The 19,768-nt window shown below is 36.1% G+C and overlaps 1 protein-coding gene across 2 annotated transcripts; it reads left to right on the top strand.

Annotated features, from left to right (window-relative positions):
- The first annotated feature begins 266 nt into the window (after nucleotides 1–266).
- On the top strand, nucleotides 267–13,688 carry LOC144981124 (uncharacterized). 2 transcript variants are annotated; one of them, XM_078929272.1, is made up of 4 exons: nucleotides 267–1,233; nucleotides 8,528–9,490; nucleotides 11,043–11,267; nucleotides 12,306–13,686. In XM_078929272.1, the coding sequence occupies exons 2-4, from the start codon at nucleotides 8,570–8,572 to the stop codon at nucleotides 12,915–12,917; spliced, it is 1,758 nt and encodes a 585-aa protein (XP_078785398.1). In that variant the 5' UTR covers nucleotides 267–1,233; nucleotides 8,528–8,569; the 3' UTR covers nucleotides 12,918–13,686. The 2 variants fall into 2 exon arrangements, with proteins under 2 accessions (XP_078785398.1, XP_078785397.1); XM_078929271.1 differs by lacking the exon at nucleotides 267–1,233 and adding an exon at nucleotides 1,356–1,373 and having other exon boundaries at nucleotides 12,306–13,688.
- Nucleotides 13,689–19,768: the final 6,080 nt, after the last annotated feature.

Consider the following 19,768-nt stretch of genomic DNA (forward strand, 5'->3'; position numbering starts at 1 on the left):
AAACAACAACAGCAACAGTAACAAAAGAACAATAACAAAACAAAACAACAACATTACAATCAATAATCGTGTTGAACTCCTGGTCAGAAAAGTCAGAAAGCGCACCAGAAAAATCCAAGTAACTTTTAAATCACCCCCCCCCCCCCTTCTCTCTCTCTCTCTCTCTCTCTCTCTCTCTCTCTCTCTCTCTCTCTCTCTCTCTCTCTCCTTGTCATTTACTGGATGTTTATCTGGCATATAAAATGATGGGTTCCAATCAAATCGAGAATTGAAAATCTTTAGTACCAAATGTCAAAGAGATTTTTATTTTTAACCCCTTACCTGGCTGCTTACGCTTAAAAAAGATTCGCCAGAAAACTTGTCCGTGAAATAATTATCGAGTTTACTGTCCAAATTTTTTATTTATTATATGTCTCTCCAGAGTAAGCAGTTAGATAAACGGTTAAAAACCTCTTTGACATTTGGAGCTAAAAATTTTCAATTCCTCGATTTGATTGGAACTTGTCATTTTATACGCCAAATAAAAATAACAAATTTGGCCAGAAAACTTGTCCATCAAATATCGATCGAGTTTTCTGGCCAAAGTTTTAAATACGTATTTCTCGAGAGTACACCAGTTACCTTGTTTATTTGCATGCACCGTTCCACGTACTTGAAATAATACAATTGAACTGGCAATAATGTTAGGTCTCTTCGCTTTGCGCCACGTACTTACTTACTTATCCGAACCAGCACCAGCGACCACCTTCGGTCTTGTGCCATGACGTACAAGTTAGACGTCTTTTGTAGTTGTTCCAAGTGACTATAAAGTGTGTTACTGATGCTTGGATTTGGTGGGAGGAATGTGCATCTCAGGTCTTTTACTTAATTATTTACTTATCCGAACCAGCGACCACCTGAGCTCTAGCCGGCTAGCCCTTCGGTCTTGTGCCATGACGTACAAGTTAGACGTCTTTAGTAGTTGTTCCAGGTGACTATAAAGTGTGTTACTGATGCTTGGATTTGGTGGGAGGAATGTGCATCTCAGGTCTTTTACTTAATTACTTACTTATCCGAACCAGGGTCCACCTCAGCTCTAGCCCTTCGGTCTTGTGCCATGACGTACAAGCAAGACGTCTTTTGTAGTTGTTCCAGGTGACTATACAATGTGTTACTGATGCTTGGATTTGGTGGGAGGAATGTGCATCTCAGGTCTTCAAGAGGTTGACATTCAAGCACCACATAAAGTATCTGGTAAATATCTATTTTGACGATTGTCGAAGATATAAATATAGTTGACATGTAAATTTTGTATATTAAATGTGTTTGCTTTGGTTTGTGTTTCTTCCGTTTCTTTTGGATTAACGACTGATAAATTTAGGATCCACATAATGGTAAGACGGATACAATGATCTAAAATTCTATCTTTTTTATAGGGTTTCTTTGATTTTTTGATTTTCTTTTACCTCTGATTAGATATTTTTTAAAATTACTATAGATAGAATGACGCTGACGTCACTCAGGTGTTTGTTATTGTTTTTTTTTTGGTTTTTTTTTGCCATCCGCGGTAATGAGTAATTCTCACTGAACTGTATTAACCAGACTATAAACGTTCATGGTTGTACACATAGTTTTGTGTGTTGGTCCGTAATACTTCCGGATGGCAATGTTGTGAGCTTCTTAGCCAACTGCACACTAGCTATAATAGTCGCTGACAAAAAGCTACATGCATCGAAGTTAACGGACCACACACAATGTGTATCATGACGTTATATCGTAATAAGTTAGTAACATTATTAACCGATCAAAAAACACAAATACGGTGACGCCTTTGACTACATATGGATTTTTCGATACAAATATTACCATTTTCAAATATAAAGAATATTGCTATTCATGTGATTTAGATTTGTATCTATGTAATATTAAATTTAAAAAATAAATCATTACAACGTATTTTATGTGTAGTATGCGCTTGGCTAAGAAGCTCACACCATTGCTATCCGGACGAATAACGTACCAATACACAAAACTATGTGTAACCTTAAAAGTTTATAGTCTGGTTAAGGCAGTTTAGCGAGAATTGCTCATAATAATAATAATAATAATAATAATAATAATAATAATAATAATAATAATAATAATAATATAATAATAATAATATAATTAATAATAATAATAATAATAATACACATTTATATAGCGCTCATTCTCCTGTAAAACACAACCTTTGGGCACTTTACAATATAAATATCAATTTTAAGTGAAAAAATAATAACAACAATAATAATTCATAGCCAAATCAAGGATTCATATAGAGTCAAGAAAAACAAATACAGTAAAAATGTGTCTTGAGATTCTTTTTAAAAGTAGGTAAAGACTTGTACTCCCTCAGACCACGTGGCAGTTCATTCCAAATCTTGGGGCCGAAACAAGCAAACGATCTATCACCAAATTTTGTTCTTGATCTTTTTTCCGAAATTTTCGTTTGGTCATTACATGATCTTAAAGTGTAATTTTCAAATTTACACATGACCATGTGATCTGTGAGATATGCCGGTCCTGTACCAGCCAAACACTTATAAACAAGACACGCTGCTTTGTAATATGTGCGCTTTTCAATGGGCAACCAATGGAGAGATGCCAACAAAGGGGTTGCATGATCACATTTTTTTTTGCCAAAATCTAATCTTGCTGCACTGTTTTGCAGCAGTTGTAATTGTTTAATAGAAGCCTGAGGCAAGTTGACAAGCAGCGAGTTACAATAATCTAGTTTCGAAAAAATGAGGGAAACAACCAATGTTTTACATGTTCCAATTGCAATATACTGACGGATCGAACTGATTTTCTTCAATTGAAAGTATAAAGATTTACAGAGAGCAGAAATGTGAGCTGACATTCTCATTTCTGAATCAAAATAGACACCCAAATTTTTCACAGTCTTTGAAACTTTGATCTTTTCACCCCCAATCAACACCTCAAGACCATCATTCACCTTCAACTACCCTCTATTTCCCACAATCATCACTTCTGTTTTTGACTCATTCATTTTCAACTTGTTTGCATCCATCCACTCTTTCACATCCGTCACACATTTTCCATACGTTTCACAATATTTTCGAGATTTTTAGTTTTATCAGTAGCATAAAGTTGCGTATCATCTGCATAGAGATGATAGCGCAGCCCATGACCAGTGATGACATTAGATAATGGAGAAGTATACAAAACAAAAATAATTGGACCCAAAACAGAGCCTTGAGGGACACCAAAAGACAATGTATGTTGACGAGAAAGTTTATCTAAAATCATAACCTGTTGCTTTCTGCCATCTAAATAAGATTCAAACCACTGCAAGACAGTCCCAGACAAGCCAAAAGTTATATTAAGTCGTTTAATGAGAATACCGTGATCAATAGTATCAAACGCCGCCGAAAGGTCTAACAATGTCAGAAGAGAAACAGAACCTTTATCTAAAACATCAAGCAAATCACTCGCAAAACAGCACAGAGCAGTTTCTGTGCTGTGGTAAGAACGATAAGCTGACTGAAATTTTTCCCATAGATTGTTTTCATGGAGATGTTGTGAAAGACGTCTGAGTACAACTTTTTCAAGGATTTTAGAAAGAAATGGCAGATTTGAGACGGGACGGTAGTTACTAAGGTCATTTACATCGAGATTTTGCTTTTTTATGAGAGGCTTTACAATTGATTGTTTATAGATATCTGGGACTTGTCCTGAGATAAGTGACTGATTTATAATATAAGTTATGAAAGGTATCAATTCAGGAAGACATAATTTCAAAATATTCGTTGGTAAAGGATCTAAATCACATGACTTCGAGGAAGATGAAAAATTCATTTTAGAAATCTCTTCTTCAGTTGTTTCTTTAAAACAAGAGAATCCCTGTGAACCCGAAAAAGGGTGGAAATTTATATCTTCATTTTGCACGAGGTCCAAATTGTTCCGAATTTTCGATATTTTTCTCGAAAAGAAATCTGAAAATGCATCCGGCTGCTTTTCTACCGGGATATTAGTGGGTAGACACATGCCCTTTTCTTCCCCTAAAAGTTCCTATGTTATGAGCTTCTTAGCCAAACGCATACCATCGATAGCGGGTGGATCTTTAGCTTGTGATTACAAACTCATGTACCAATAGGATTCAATAGTCTGATGTCACGTCCGCCCAGCAACCAGCAGCTTGGTGCTTAACAAAGAAAATCAGTACTTTTTATTCTTCATGCTGGATAGAACGTTTTTATATGTCATGTGATCAGAATGTATAAAAGTGAAAACATGATCAAATTTATAATGTTTTTCTCACTGCACGCCGAAGAAGTATTTCATAAGGGCGTCCGCCATTCTTCCGATACTATGCGTCATTATGAGGGAAGTGACGTCACGACTGTAGAATCCCATTTTGTCAAATATTAAGAATGTTGCTATTTAATTTATGTGATTTTTATTTTTATCTATGTAATTATTATATTTTTAAAAAATAGAATTAAATTTGATTACGACGTATTTTATGGATAGTATGCGCTTGGCTAAGAAGCTCACAACATTGCCGACTGGAAGTATAACGGCCAACACACAAAACTATGTGTAACCTTGAACTTTTATAGTCTGGTTAATAGAGTTTAGTGAGAATTTCTCATACACATGGATGGCTAAAAACAATAACAAATACCCGAGTGACGTCATCTTCGTTCTATTTATAGATAATAATATCCTGGTTGATCTTATATATAGAATGAAGATGACGTCACTCGGGTTTTTGTTATTGTTTTTGCCATCCGCGTTTATGAGTGATTCTCACTAAACTGTATTAACCAGATTATAAACGTTCATCGTTACACATAGATTTGTGTGTTGGTCCGTCATACTTACGGGTGGCAATGTTGTGAGCTTCTTAGCCAAAAGCATACTATCTCTATTGACGGAGCTTTTATGTTATTATTTTTAGACATCCATTTTAATGATTAGTTCTCACTGAATTCTATTAATCAAACTACAAACTTTAAAGATTTGTGTTTTGGTTCGTTATAGATAGTATGCGCGCGCTTCGCTAAAAAGCTCATAACATTGCCATCCGGAAGTATAACGGACCAACACACAAAACTGTGTGGTTCCATGAACGTTGATAGTCATATTAATACAGTTCAGTGAGCATTACTCATAAACGCGGATGGCAAAAAACAATAACAAAGACCTGAGTGACGTCATCTTCGAGCTATCTATACAAAGACCTGTGTGACGTCATCTTCGAACTATCTATAGATAGTTCGAAGAAGACGTCACTCAGGTCTTTGTTATTGATTTTTGCCATCCGCGTTTATGAGTAATGCTCACTGAACTGTATTAACCCGACTTTTTAGCCATGCGCATAGGTACTATCTATATAATTCTGGTGGATTGTGTGAGTATTTAACCCAAATGCATACCAATTGAGTCAACAAGTGACAAAATAAGCCATAATCTTAAAAAAGGTTTGCAAATCACCTGAATATCAATTTTAAAAAGCAGATTAAATGTGGGAGAGAGAGAGCGAGATAAATCACTGTTATCGTTTATATGTATTTCTCTCGGGGGTTGGTGAATCACAAGGAATCAATAATATTACAGGATTTGGTCTTGCCTGGTTATTACTGGGTGTTTTCTTGAGACCAGTCAAATTATGTGCGTCATCGTTGATAGCGTCTTGTAATCTGGTGTATTCCTAAATAGGTTACAATGACGATCAAACCACATGGCCCATCTCGTCTAGCACCAGGGTGTGAATTGAAGCAGTTTCAATGCAGTGTCAACTCCGTAGCTATAACACATGGCCTTTTTTAATTATGCCTAGGGCGATAACGATTAACACATGGCGGCGGTGTGGGATTAGGTATTGAGAATATGTATTGATTTATTTACAATCCTGAGAAAGTTGAAGAGCGATTTGAGATATATCACTACACTATCTTTCTATCCTTCCTTCCATATATCCAGTTTTCAATCAATCTATCTGTATCTATCTACCTATCTATCTATCTATCTATCTATCTATCTATCTATCTATCTATCTATCTATCTATCTATCTATCTATCTATTTATCTATCTATCTATCTATCTATCTATCTATATATCTATCTATCTATCTATCTATCTTATCTATCTATCTATCTATCTATCTATCTATCATATCTATCTATCTATCTATCTATCTATCTATCTATCTATATATCTATCTATCTATCTATCTATCTATCTATCTATCTATCTATATCTAATCTATCTATCTATCAATTATTATCTATTATATATCTATTCTATCTATCTATCTATCTATCTATCTATCTATCTATCTATCTATCTATATATATATATTATCTATCTATATATCTATCTACTATCTATCTATCTGTCTATCTATCTATCTATCTAGCTATCTATCTATCTGTCCATATATATATATATATATATATATATATATTGTGTATTTGTGTGTGTGTGTGTGTGTATGTGTGTGTTTGAGTGTATGTGTGTCTGAGTGTGTCTTGTACAATTTGCTTGATCTTGATTTGCACATCGATGCGAATAGTAACTGGATGCCTGAAATCAACCCAAACACAATGGCTGCCAGTCATGAGCGCTATAGCACCACCCCACTTGAGGAGAGAGGATGCAGTACAGAAATGGATATCCAGAGCTGAAGAAGATAGTGGAACTCCTCTGCAAACCATATACAAAACTGCGCCCCCAACATCAAGACTAAAATCTCGTTCACCTTTCTACCTATCAAAGAAAGAAAACTACAACACGCAAAAAGCCTGGTGCGAGGAATGGAAAAGGAAGAAGCCAACAGGAGAGGAACTAATTGAAGATCCCTGTAAAAGTCTCCCAGGTCTTCAAGATCAACCAAGAAAATGCTGGGTAGCTGCAAATAGACTACGGTCAAAACATACAAGAACAGCTGCCAATATGCACAAATGGGGGCTCCAAGAATCATCAACATGCCCAAAGTGCAACCAAGCACAACAAGATGCAAACCGCCTCGTACTAGATTGCCCAGAGACAAAACTGGAAGGGGGATTAGAAACCATCAACAAAAGTTATGATGACTTCCGAACCTGGATTGATACATTGAACACAGAAGTGTAGCCGAACGATACTACTGCTACAACTATTGCGACTACTACTACTACTACTACTACTACTACTACTACTACTACTACTACTACTACTACTACTACTACTACTACTACTACTACTACTACTACTACTACTACTACTACTATAATATTATTTCAAAGTTGTTGCATTCTGTTTTGATAGAGTCTACATGAAAATGAAAACGTATCGATCAAGATATCAGCTCTGAAATGTCGTCTCAAAACGCTATGTAGTCGGGATGACCCTTATCATTGAAATCTAACCTAAAGTTTAAATTATGATGGGGTCTCGATAGCTCAGTTGGTAGAGCACTCGCTTCAAACGCAAATGGAGCATATTTAAACCGGATGCAGTCGATATTTTATTTCTAACCCCCCCCCCAACATCTCCATTGTCCAGTCAGTAGTGATTAGGTAGATGGGTCTATTAGATCTGGCGGAAATTACTTTACGTTAGACTAGCGTCTATTCCAGGGGGTAGCAAGCAACTGCATTCTTTTGTCCATTTCACGCTATAGACACCGCGATGAACTCCAGCTCTATGGGACTAATGGCTCGAAAGAGGACTACTTATAATAGTTTTGTTAAAATTACTGTATTTAATTAGGAACTTGACTTTTGCTGCATAAACGTCAAAGGATTTATATTACTTAATTCTGAGCATTTTAACTTTAACCCTCTCCTTTCCAACCATAGGAAAATTGTCACATTCGTTACGATGCAACCGACAATTGTCTCATTCTGATTTCTCTTGTACATCACAAACTTTAAATAAATGCTTTGATTATAGCTATAAATATTAAACACTGTGTTGCAGAGCTCATTTGTTACTTTTTTGAGTAAGACAATTTTATTTTTGTGTTGGGTGGGAGTGAATTTTCGGGGGAAATTCTGAAAATAGCCAGTAAGGCGAGAGTTAAACTCATTTTATTTCATCTAGTGGACGTGTCCTTATTAGAAGGTCTGGCATCCGAACACAATTGTGGGCTTGATATAACATTGTTGTAATTGTCAATATTTGAGTTGGTTTGAGAGTATAGTTAGAATGAAGTTGACGTCACTCAGGTCTCTGCTACTTTTGTTTTTATTTGCCATCCGCATTTATGAGTAATTCTCACTAAACTGTATTGACCAGACTATAAAAGTTCATGGTTACACATAGTTTTGTCTGTTGGTCCGTTATATTTCCGGATGGCAATGTTGTGAGCTTCTTAGCCAAGAGCATACTATCTATAACAATTACAACAATGAGCCCATAGTTACTTGGGTTATCAGTCCTGCAAATAAGTACACGTCGACTAGTTCATTCCGACATTGTACCAGATTGATACCGTAGGCTACAATTTGTCTTTTATTTTCTGCAGCTAAAACTTTCTATATTTCTTTGTCATCCCAGTTCCCCAGAATTATAAAAATCCATCATCACACAGTGTCAGCTATGGAGTTACAAGCGGCTCCGTCTGGCAAAATGAATCTGACAACCAAAGAACCCGTCAGGAAACCGGCCTCTATAGATCTAACAACTGAAGCAACCGTGAAGAAAGCAACTCCTATATTACTGACAACTGAAACAACCGTGAAGAAAACAACCCCTGTAAATCTGACAACCAAAGAAACTGTAAGGAAAGCGGCCTCTATAGATCTAACAGTTGAAACAACCATGAAGAAAACTACTCCTATAGATCTGGCAACCACAGAAACAGTAAGGAAAGCGGCCTCTTTAGATCTAACAACTGAAGCAACCGTGAAGAAAACAACCCCTATAGAACTGACATCCAAAGAAACCGTGAGGAAAGCTGGTCCTACAGATCTGACAACTGAAGCAACCGTGAAGAAAGCAACTCCTACAGAACTGACAACCACAGAATCCGTAAAGAAAGCGGCTCCTATAGATTTAACAACTGAAGCAACCGTGAAGAAAACTACTCCTATAGATCTGGCAACCACAGAAACAGTAAGGAAAGCGGCCTCTATAGATCTAACAACTGAAACAACCGTGAAGAAAACAACCCCTATAGAACTGACATCCAAAGAAACCGTGAGGAAAGCCGGTCCTACAGATCTGACAACTGAAGCAACCGTGAAGAAAGCAACTCCTACCGAACGGACAACCACAGAATCCGTAAAGAAGGCGGCTCCTATAGATCTAACAACTGAAGCAACCGTGAAGACAACAACCCCTGTAGATCTGATAACCAAAGCAACCGTGAGGAAAGCGACCCATTCCGACTTTGCGGCAGTGGTACACGGAATCGGCGATGTCTTTAATGGAAGTGATTATTTACCAGACAAGTTTCACGACTTTTTGGAGGACGAAAATGTCTCGGCGTTTGTTTTAGAACTCGATGGAGTCGGCGTGGTAATGTTTAAAATTAACCTGAAATTTGTGACCCATCGTCTCAAAACGGTATTATGTCGGAACTAACCAGATGCTCAAAATCTTAATTAAATGTTAAACTTGTCAAAAATTGAAATTGTTAGTATTAGCACCCTAAAATATGGTATCCTTTCTCCTCAATAAAACATACAAACTCAACATAGTCTTATATTTCTGGCAATAAATTCAATTTTCAACATCTTAACCAAACCGACTTAATACCGTTTTGAGGCCGCAATTTGAGTATAATAATATATGTAAAAAGTACTAATAAAAATGAAAATAACAACTTCAAAAAAAGAACGTTCCGTGTTTGGTATTTTGTTCTTTTTTTTTTTAATCTGTTATATTCATTTTTATCTATAACTTTTTACAGTCCACAACTTCTGCTAGGCTAGTATCACTTAGACTAGAAAAATATAATGTAACTAAACTAACAATACAGCGAATTCCTGATAAATACAAAACTGTTGGATTCGAAAGATTGGTTAATAGGCTTCAACAGTCGTGACGTCACGTCACGCGTAGGACAAGACATGACGTCCTTTTGGCGATATCATAATTTTTTCAGAGAATAACGCTGTTGACTTCCAGGTACTCATTTCACACCTGAGTACGGTGACAGAATGTCATTAAAGAGTTTTGTTTTCCAAGGACTCAACTATACGACGGTCATAAAGGAACTCGAACCCAGGACCTTTCGATCCGAAGACGAGTGTCACACCACTGGGCCACATAACCGATATCAGTTTATTAATCAGGCAATGGTGTTGATGTTACGGCACCCTTTACTTCTTAGGTTGTGTGTAAAAAATTGTTTTCCTTCTACTTATTCCAAATTATTTTTTTTTAAACCTCAGGAATGAGAGATACCCAATGTTTGTCGTCACTTTGCCAGTTTAGTTATATCTTCATCTTATACATATATATATATATATATATATATATATATATATATATATATATATATATATATATATATAATATATTATATATAAATATATATACACACATTAAACATAGGCATAGGGATATTGACCTTAAAGTCAATGGCTTAAAAACTAAATTTACCAAATTAATATATAAAGTGTTGCTATTGGTTCTTCGTTGTATATTTTTACATTTTTGTGCATTTGTATATATATATATAATATATATATATATATATATATATATATATATATATATATATATATATAGATAGATAGATAGATAGATAGATAGATTCTCAACTTTGTGTTTATACATATTCATGCATGCCACGTCTGTAAACGAATTTCTATTTTTTGGATGAATAAAGTATATATTTATTATTTTTATTAAATAAAGATACTTTAAGCCATATATGGCTATGTATATATATATATATATATATATATATATATATTATATATATATATATATATATATTTGAATAAATAAACATGAACAAAACATAATCGATAAAAAATAAAACGAGTATATTATTTTTCCATATAAAAATTCATAAACAAGTAAATACAAAAACAAAATAACTAACGAAATATATTTTCAGGTCGGGTTCTACTTAGCTCAATACATAGACGAAGGAAGAACGCAAGTCAAACGTGCTGGTAGAATGCACCCTAACTTCAGAGGATTTGGTCTGTTTAAATATTTAGACCATTTTCTTAACATGGACGGCAAAGATAAAGGCACCGTGCTAAAACAAGCTTTTAGCGTGCTCAAGCCGAATATTTCACGAGTTCAAAACTTGGGCTACCATGAGACTTCTACAAAGGTAATGACGTATAATGACAACAAAAAAAAAACCCAAAACATTTGTAACCTGTCGTACTAAAAAGGTATTGTGTGGTGATGAAACCAACAAAAATGTAAAATTCAAATATTTGCCACTTTAAAAAAAACAACTCAGTAAACCTTTTTAAAAAAAGCATAGATTCAAATGTTATCATTTAAAAACCCCGACGTATTACCATTTTGAAACGGGAATTTGCATTTATTTAATTATGGCTAAAAACAAACAAAAAACATAAGCATTAGATGATTGATAAATAGATACAGAAACAGATTCAGAAACAGATACAGACTTGTTGAGAACTTTCAATTTTGTGATTTCAAAGAAAATTACTTTCTTGGAAATTGATATTTTACATTCTTAAAAATAAATTGTCTCCATTACGCTCCTTAATTTGATATCACATGAGAAGGTTTATGATAGATAAAACACACACACACACACACACACACACACATATATATATATATATATATATATATATATATATATATATATTGAATCGCGTTGGATACTATACACCTATGGTAAGAATAGTGCTCGACATGTAGCAATGGAGCGAATCATTATTTTAATTATTACCACAATGTTGGAGTCAGTCTACATCGATGTTTCAGGTCTTTTCAGCCATCGTCAGGACTGTGTGTTACATGAGTTTGGTTTGTTGTGTGTTGTTGCTTGTTGAAGTGGTTCCCAATACATATCCACATCGCCGGAAGTACTTACTTATCAACTACAAACCTACGGAACCACTTCAACACCAAACTCATGTAACACACAGTCCTGACGATGGCTGAAAAGGCCTGAAACATCGATGATGACTGACTCCAACATTGTGGTAAATATTAAAATTATATATAAATTTTACTTTGTACTTTAACTGTGGGACAATAATTTGTGCCTTTTATTATTTTTCCACATTTTTCTTGATCCTGTATTTACCATTTTCTTCACATTCACCTAGCAATCGATGATGTCATTAAAAGATAATAATTTTTGGGGGTATTCTATTTTCCTCAGGAGATGTTCACTAAGGACATGAGATCTTCAGATATCCCTTTTATCCACCCTATGGAATATACAAACGTTCACTTGATGAATGCTTATGACATGGAACTCTTCTTTAGAACCGAAAAAATTTGGAACAAAATAGCTCCGGACGGGTTTCTTTGGATAGAAACCTTAAATTTGAGAAGATATAAAGGAAATATCAGACATCTCATCAATCATAGAAACAGATGTTACATGTCTTTTGATGAAAGTCATCAAGTTCCACAGACTGATATTGAAAAATATGGAAACCAAGAAAAAAGATTGACTCCAGCATCGGTAAACAGGCTATCAATGATTTCTGTATGCCATACGTTTCAAATCCAGTCAGGGATGGCCTATAACCTCTACTTATTTTCTAACAATTTTGATGATTTACAATCACACATCAAATGCTATTTAGCTAACATAAAACTTTCCCAAGAAAATAGAGTTTATCTGATTATATGTATAATCTCTCATCGCCAACAATATGTGGAGGGAAAAATAAAGGAGATATTTTCAAGCTTTGGAATCCAACTGCATAAAGATTCAATCATGTCTACTGGGTTCCTTTTCGAAAAGAGTTTTAATACATCATGATAAAGCTGTTATGTTTTGTTAAGCTGTGCTATGTATAATAATGTTTTAGAGATCTAGGATTAGTTTGTCAATCAAGTACTCACTCACTCACTCAATCCTCTCCGGGCCTGCTGGCATTTGAGGCGACGCAAGGGATTTCCACCTGGTTCTATCAGCAGCTATCTTTGGGGCAATCTCAAGGGACATACCTCTCTGTTTTAGGTCTCTCTCTCTCTCTCTCTCTCTCTCTCTCTCTCTCTCTCTCTGGTACGTCTCCACAAGTACAATTAGATTTATCTTCTACTTTGATACATTGGATAACTAAATTGATACCCTGCTTTTAATCTCTCTGTGTTCAACTAATACTGTTTCTTTTGTCTAAGGAAGAAAACAAATTGCAATGTGCTCCACGTGTATATTCTTCAGAGACTTTTTGCGCTCTGAAATTAAGAGACCCATCGAATACCTAGAAGAGATGAAGGAAACAGTTAAGTTGTCCTTGGTAGACCCATATGACGGAAGACAAATATCTGAAAACCGCATTGGAACCTCTGTGGTGCTGAAGATAACCTACGGCTTTGGAGAGGGTAAGTCGATGTGTGGCTAAAAGTAGATGGCATTAAAGGCACGTACGATTTACAAGGAGATGAAAGGGTAAAGAACTTTAAGATAAGAGAAGGAGGAGGAGGAGGAGGATAGAGGAGATTTGAAGTGGGAAGCGAGAGGGAGAGAGATGACTGCTTTAAGGCACGTACGATTTACAAGGAGGTGAAAGGGTAAAGAACTTGGAGGAGGAGACGAGAGATAAGAGGAGGAGTAGGAGGAGGAGGATAGGGGAAATTTGAAGTGGGATGCGGGAGGGTGAGAAATAATAGGGTGCTGCGAAATTTGGCCAATATTATTATGTATAGAATGTGCTTGTTGCTTTTTCTGTTTGAGTCTGAAATGTCTGTTTTTTGTGTTGGGTGGGTATGAAGTTTTGGGGAAAATTCTGAAAATGGCTGGTAAGGAGAGAGTTAAAACAAATCAAACTCGATTGACATTTTCTTAGAAGTTTTATCAATGCGTAAATTTTGCACCGTTAAAGAGGGTTGACCAGGCAAAACATTTTTTTAGAACATGCAGTTTTGATTTGGAGTTTAGGCTTTTATTTCTTTGAATGTATCACTCAGATCAGTGAAAGTACGATCAGTCTGGTCGATTCTTAATTTTACTTCATTGTTGATCCTTCCAATTGGATTCCATAGTCTGATGTCACGTCCGCCCAACAACCAGCAGCTTGGTTCTAAACAAAGAAAATTGGAATTCTTTATTCTTCATGCTGGCTAGAACTTTTTCGCATGTCATATGATCAGAATGTTTTAATGTCAAAACTTGATCAGATTTATAATGTTTTTTTTCTCTTCTGGATCCACCAAGGACAACTCTACTCTCTCTTGAGTCATCTTTGGGATACACTTTAATGCTCGTCGGAGAAGAATTTCATAAGTGCGTCCGCCATTGTTCCAATAGTTACAACCAGTTACTAAGTTTCTGTGCGTCATTACAAGGGAAGTGACGTCACGACTGTTGAAGCCTATTTCGGACTCTAAAAAGCCCGGTAGAGCTGCTCAATCGTAATAATAATGTTAAGGAAATTGTCTGGATTACATTTTGGAATAATGAACTTAGTTTTGCGTCGGAATTAATTAAACATCTTTCAAAGCTATTGAGGATGTCTCCTTAGCTTAGTTGATAGAGCACTGGCTTCACACATGAAGGGACCAAGATCGATCCTAGGGGCAGTTGAGATTTTTTCTGACCCTCCTGTCCAGCCAGCAGTGAATGGATAGCTGAATATGTTAGATTTTTCGGAAAGTACTTAGCCATTGGGTGAATATCATATCCAAAGAATAGAAATCAATTGCTATTGTCCGTTTTACGCTATAGAAATCGGGATAAACTCCGGCTTCATGAGCCTAATGGCTCTGAAGGATTACAAAGCTAGATACCTGGATAGTTTAGATATTGTAGTATTGGGCCTTTAAAAAGCCCTTTGGCACTGCTCGTCGTTAAAGGCTGTTCAATAAATTAAAACTATATGGGATGACTGAAAACCTAGATAATCGGACTCAAATATTTTTAGCAATACAAACAAAGAGGGATGATTAATGGCCGATACTCAAGATTTAAAATTTGGCGTTCCTAAAGGTGATGTCTCAGGTCATGCTGTTTAATCTTTTCATCCCTTAATTTAAGACCGTGTGATCAGCATCTTTTGCGCACCACAAAAAGGAGAACAGAAAATGATAAGATTGAATCTTATAATATTTTGCAACTCTTACAGTGAGGATTTCTCTAACATTTAAGCTGCGCTCTAGCTTTGCTGTTACTGAAGCAGTTTTTAAACCAATAAAAATTCATCTCTTTTTTTTTTTTTTTTGCTATATTTAGATGGTATCTAGAAAGAACCATTTGAGCATCAAATTAAACAAAAAATCCAACTAACTTGAAAAAAAAAACAACTGGATAAACAATCTTCATTTTACACGATATATTTCTTTACATAATTTTTGTAGTGTCATCTCATAAAACATGCTTGCCCATTTATTTGACAATATGATAGAGTAATACTTTTTCATGTGTATTGCAAGCCATGCATATTTGACCCGTGGTACTCATTTTACACATGAGTACGGTGAGAGAATTTGATTTAAGTGACTTTTCTAAGGACTCAACTATGCGGCATAAAAGGCTCGAACCCATGACCATCCCAATCCGAAAGCGAGTGTCATACAACAAGACCACATAGCCGAACGTTACTTAAGATTATAAAATATGACAGCAAGTAGTCATATTGTCTAATATTTAAAAAAAAGTCGGGTCGAAGATGCCGGGTGCTTAAGGCATTGCACTGTGACCCGGAATTTCCCGGGTTCGATCCCACTTTAGACACTTTCGTTCTTTTATTCGTTGGGTAAGATTATTACCTTCCCCCTCCAAAAAAAATTGTTCACTTTGGACAACATGGGTGATTCCTGTTGACAGCAGGCATCTTGTTTGATGAATTATCTAAATTCATCATGGAATGCCTAGGGGACGATATCTCACTGTGACAACATGGGTGATTCCTGTTGACATCAGGCATCTTGTTTGATGAATTATCTAAATTCATCATGGAATGCCTAGGGGACGATATCTTATGATGTCGTGGCGGAAGGACATAATTTTTAAATTTTGTTTTTGATACACAAAGATCAGACACATAAACAAAAACACCCACTCGTTGGTCCAGGAGCTCTGATATTATGTAAAAAGAGACGGTTCTATGAAGGTTTACCTTTCCTGCATAGCTTCCATTGCGAATTTTGCGTTATGTATCATCGTCGACATAGACCTTAATAGTGACAATGTCAAGAAGGTAGTCGATATTAGTACTGGTATTGTTGCACCACGGTACCCAATGCCCATCCTGATCCACCGGACGGATAATCCTGTTGAAAAAGCCAAAGTAACATTAAACATGATCTACCCAGTACTACGAACTGTTAATTCTTTTTGTCGCCCTGTTACGGAAAGTTTACATGAACTTTGTTCACCGTTTTCCCCTTGTATAAAATATGCTATGGAATGAGCAAATAATACAGTTTATTTTTTAAAAACTAGTCCGTCAAAGCCATTAGGTCCATGGAGCTGGAGTTTTTTCCGGTTTTTCTATAGCGTGAAACAGAAAAAAAACCCAATTACTTGCTACCCTTAGGATAGGACACTCTACCGAAAAGTACTTTCCGCCAGATCTAACAGCTACCCAATCACTACTGGGTGTCAGAAAAAAATCTCGACTGCACCCGGAATCGATCTCGGTCCCTTTGCGTGCGAAGCGAGTGCTCTATCAGCTATCGGGAGCCCCAAGTATAGTTTATTATTCGAAATATATTATGATATATACAAAGATGTTGAGTGAGGGCACAACAACAATAATGATATACTTACTCATATTTAACTCCCTTCGTTGCGATCCTTATGTGGGCGTATTTCCCTTGTTCAGGGGAGTTGACACAGAAGTACCTAACGTCAGCGTCCAACTTACCTACAAAGGAGATGAAATTAGACTTAGCATTGTTAAATTTACATTATAGCATCATGAAAATGTTAATGATCAAAATAATGACAATGGCAAGGATGGGAATGACAACATTCACCAAGACAACCGGTGTTTCTTTTTTACGAAATCCGCCGAAACCTGTCGATACCGGCGAAACCTGCCGAAACCCGTCGAAACCCGATAAAGTTATGGGAATAGTCTTATGGGGAGTGAACCTGGGACTCTGGGAAGTGTACACCAGTCGGGAGTGAACCTGAGGCTATGGTTATTGGCGGGTTTCGGCGGATTTCGTAAAAACGAAACAGCCCCAAAACAACTAATATGATAAAATCAATTTCAACGTACGATAAATATACCATAAATCGTTGACATTGAAAATAAACCAGTTTCGTCCCTTTATAAGACTATTCCGAGTTATATACTTTTAGTTAGTAGTAGACATCTGTCCATCTCAAGAAACGATGGTTTGCGCCCTGTGTAACTTTTGGTCTCATCAGTCTTGTTGAGAGCAGCGAAGGGTGGAGTCAGCAACCCGATCCTTGCCCGGCATCTACCCAGTATCAGTAATGGATGATAATGCAGCTATCGAATTTGCCGCACATGTAGTTTGACTGTGTAACAAAATTTTAATTCTACCGGAAATGAATTTTAATCGATGGATTTAGTGAATAAGAAATAAAATAACTACTGGTAGGAGTACAGCCGGTGCTGATTCTATTGATCGAGGCCTTCTTGGAGGGGCTGTCGATTCTGTACACTTGTGTACTGGTGGCACTGATTTGAGTTGTCGCTCACATGACTACCAGTTTGTGGGGCTATGTGGTCTTGTGGTGTGACATTCGCTTTCGGATTTGAAGGTCCTGGGTTCGAGCCTCGCTCGGTGCATTGTTGAGTCATTCAAAATTACACTTTACTCACATTCTCTCACATACTCAGTGTAAAATGAGTACCTGGCCGTCAACAGCGCTCTCTCTATCAAAATATAAATGTAATATCGCCTAACAGGCGTCATGTCCCGTTCTACATGTTCCATGTTGCGGGACCCTTGGTAAATTGCTTTGAGAAAATTTAGTGGATTGCGCTATTAAAAAGCTCTAGTTTTTCTTTGTTTTTGTTTTTTGTAATCAATACTCTGTTTTAATATAATCATCAGTTTTATCATACAGAAACCGGCGTTTTCTAACAGCCTTAATCAAAACTTCGTTCTTTTTCCAAATCAGCAGTAGAAAAAACAAACAGACTTGAAGATAGCTTAATTTGAGTTGTGCGATTATGTTGTCCACGCCTCGTGTCCCGCTCTAAGCCACATAAAGACCAGTCATAGGAAAATATTTTTTATCGTACTCAGGTGTGAAATGAGAAGACGTTAACAGTTAATTCTAACGTAGCCTAACTTGAGTCATGTCTAGAGATCCCATGTAAAGCACTTTGAGCACGTTTAGTTTAAGTTAGAGCGAAGTTGGGGGAACTCGTTTGAATTTCCAAATTCAAGGTTGAGGAATTTTACACAGTGGGAGAGCGATGACAAATAAGTATTCTTTTTTTTTGTTGTAACATATCACTGGAGATATGCGGTGATCGAGCGAGTGAAGAGAGGTGAGGAGAGGAGAAAGAAGAAGTTTGAGGAGAGGAGAGCAAGGAGGAAAGAGAGGCAGCAGATCCAAACACCAAACACACAGTCAGACTACGTGTGCAGCAACTGCGGTAGAGACTGCCATGCAAGGATCGGTCTGCTGAGCCACACCAGTCGCTGCTCTCAACAAGACTGATGAGACCAAAGTCACACAGGGGGTAAACCATCGTCTCTTGAGACGGAAAATGCCTACTTACTACTATTGGTGGAATGAAATATCTCAATTTGGTTTGAAATATCTAAAGTCACATTTATGTGTCTGAATGACATTATTTTAGTATAGCAGTTTTGAATGTAAAAAAAAATAAATGTTTGTGCTAGTCACAGAATGATTCGTCTAGATCGCTTGTAACCCCCCCCCTTCCCCCCCCCCCCCACACACACACACACACACACGAACAAACAAAACAACACAGCGATATTATTAAATATGGCACACAGGCAATCCAATTTTTATATCCGGTTCAGATTATCGTGACAATATTTGCAGGTCCGATAACCGGACGCATTGCTGGGCTCGGTGTATTAACATTGTTGTAATGGAGAATATTCTGGGTGGTTTGAGAGTATAACTTATTCCGTTACATCAACGGGGCCGTAACAATTTGGGTTATCAGACCTGTGAATGAATACATGTCGGTTCAGACCAATTTGATAGATTTACAGGCTCGTGTTCTGTTTTCCACTTCATTATGAGACAACTGAATCTTTTAATTACGAGAAATACACGTACAAGCTATTTATATCCCGACCGTTTCACAACGTCTTAGATTTAACTAAATGTCATCAGTTTTTCTATTCGAACAGTTGGCAAATAGTGTATGTGATATATTCATAAAATTACCAAATATTTCCGTTCCTTTTATTTGAGCCAAATAATAATAATAATAGTAATAATAATAAAATAATAATAATAATAATAATAATATAATAATAATAATAATATGATATAATAATAATAATAATAATAATAATAATAATAATAATAATAATAATAATAATAATAATAATAATAAAATAATAATAATAATAATAATAATAATAATAATAAACTCGAACGAAACGCATACAATGAATATATTTTTTTATTTATTTTATATGATAATATATAAAGGATACAGTATAGCGTAATACTTTTTGTTTTCGAACTCTCTC

The sequence above is a fragment of the Berghia stephanieae genome, chromosome 10 (assembly GCF_034508935.2).
Source record: "Berghia stephanieae isolate SIO BIC M18660-M18661 chromosome 10, UCSD_Bste_1.3, whole genome shotgun sequence".
NCBI classification, from domain to species: domain Eukaryota; kingdom Metazoa; phylum Mollusca; class Gastropoda; order Nudibranchia; family Aeolidiidae; genus Berghia; species Berghia stephanieae.

What these genes read in the sequence shown, in the direction of transcription:
- LOC144981124 (XM_078929271.1), top strand. An exon ending in AACTCGATGGAGTCGGCGTG is followed by an intron (nt 9,491 to 11,042) that starts GTAATGTTTAAA and finishes ATATATTTTCAG; the next exon opens with GTCGGGTTCTACTTAGCTCA. An exon ending in ACCATGAGACTTCTACAAAG is followed by an intron (nt 11,268 to 12,305) that starts GTAATGACGTAT and finishes TATTTTCCTCAG; the next exon opens with GAGATGTTCACTAAGGACAT.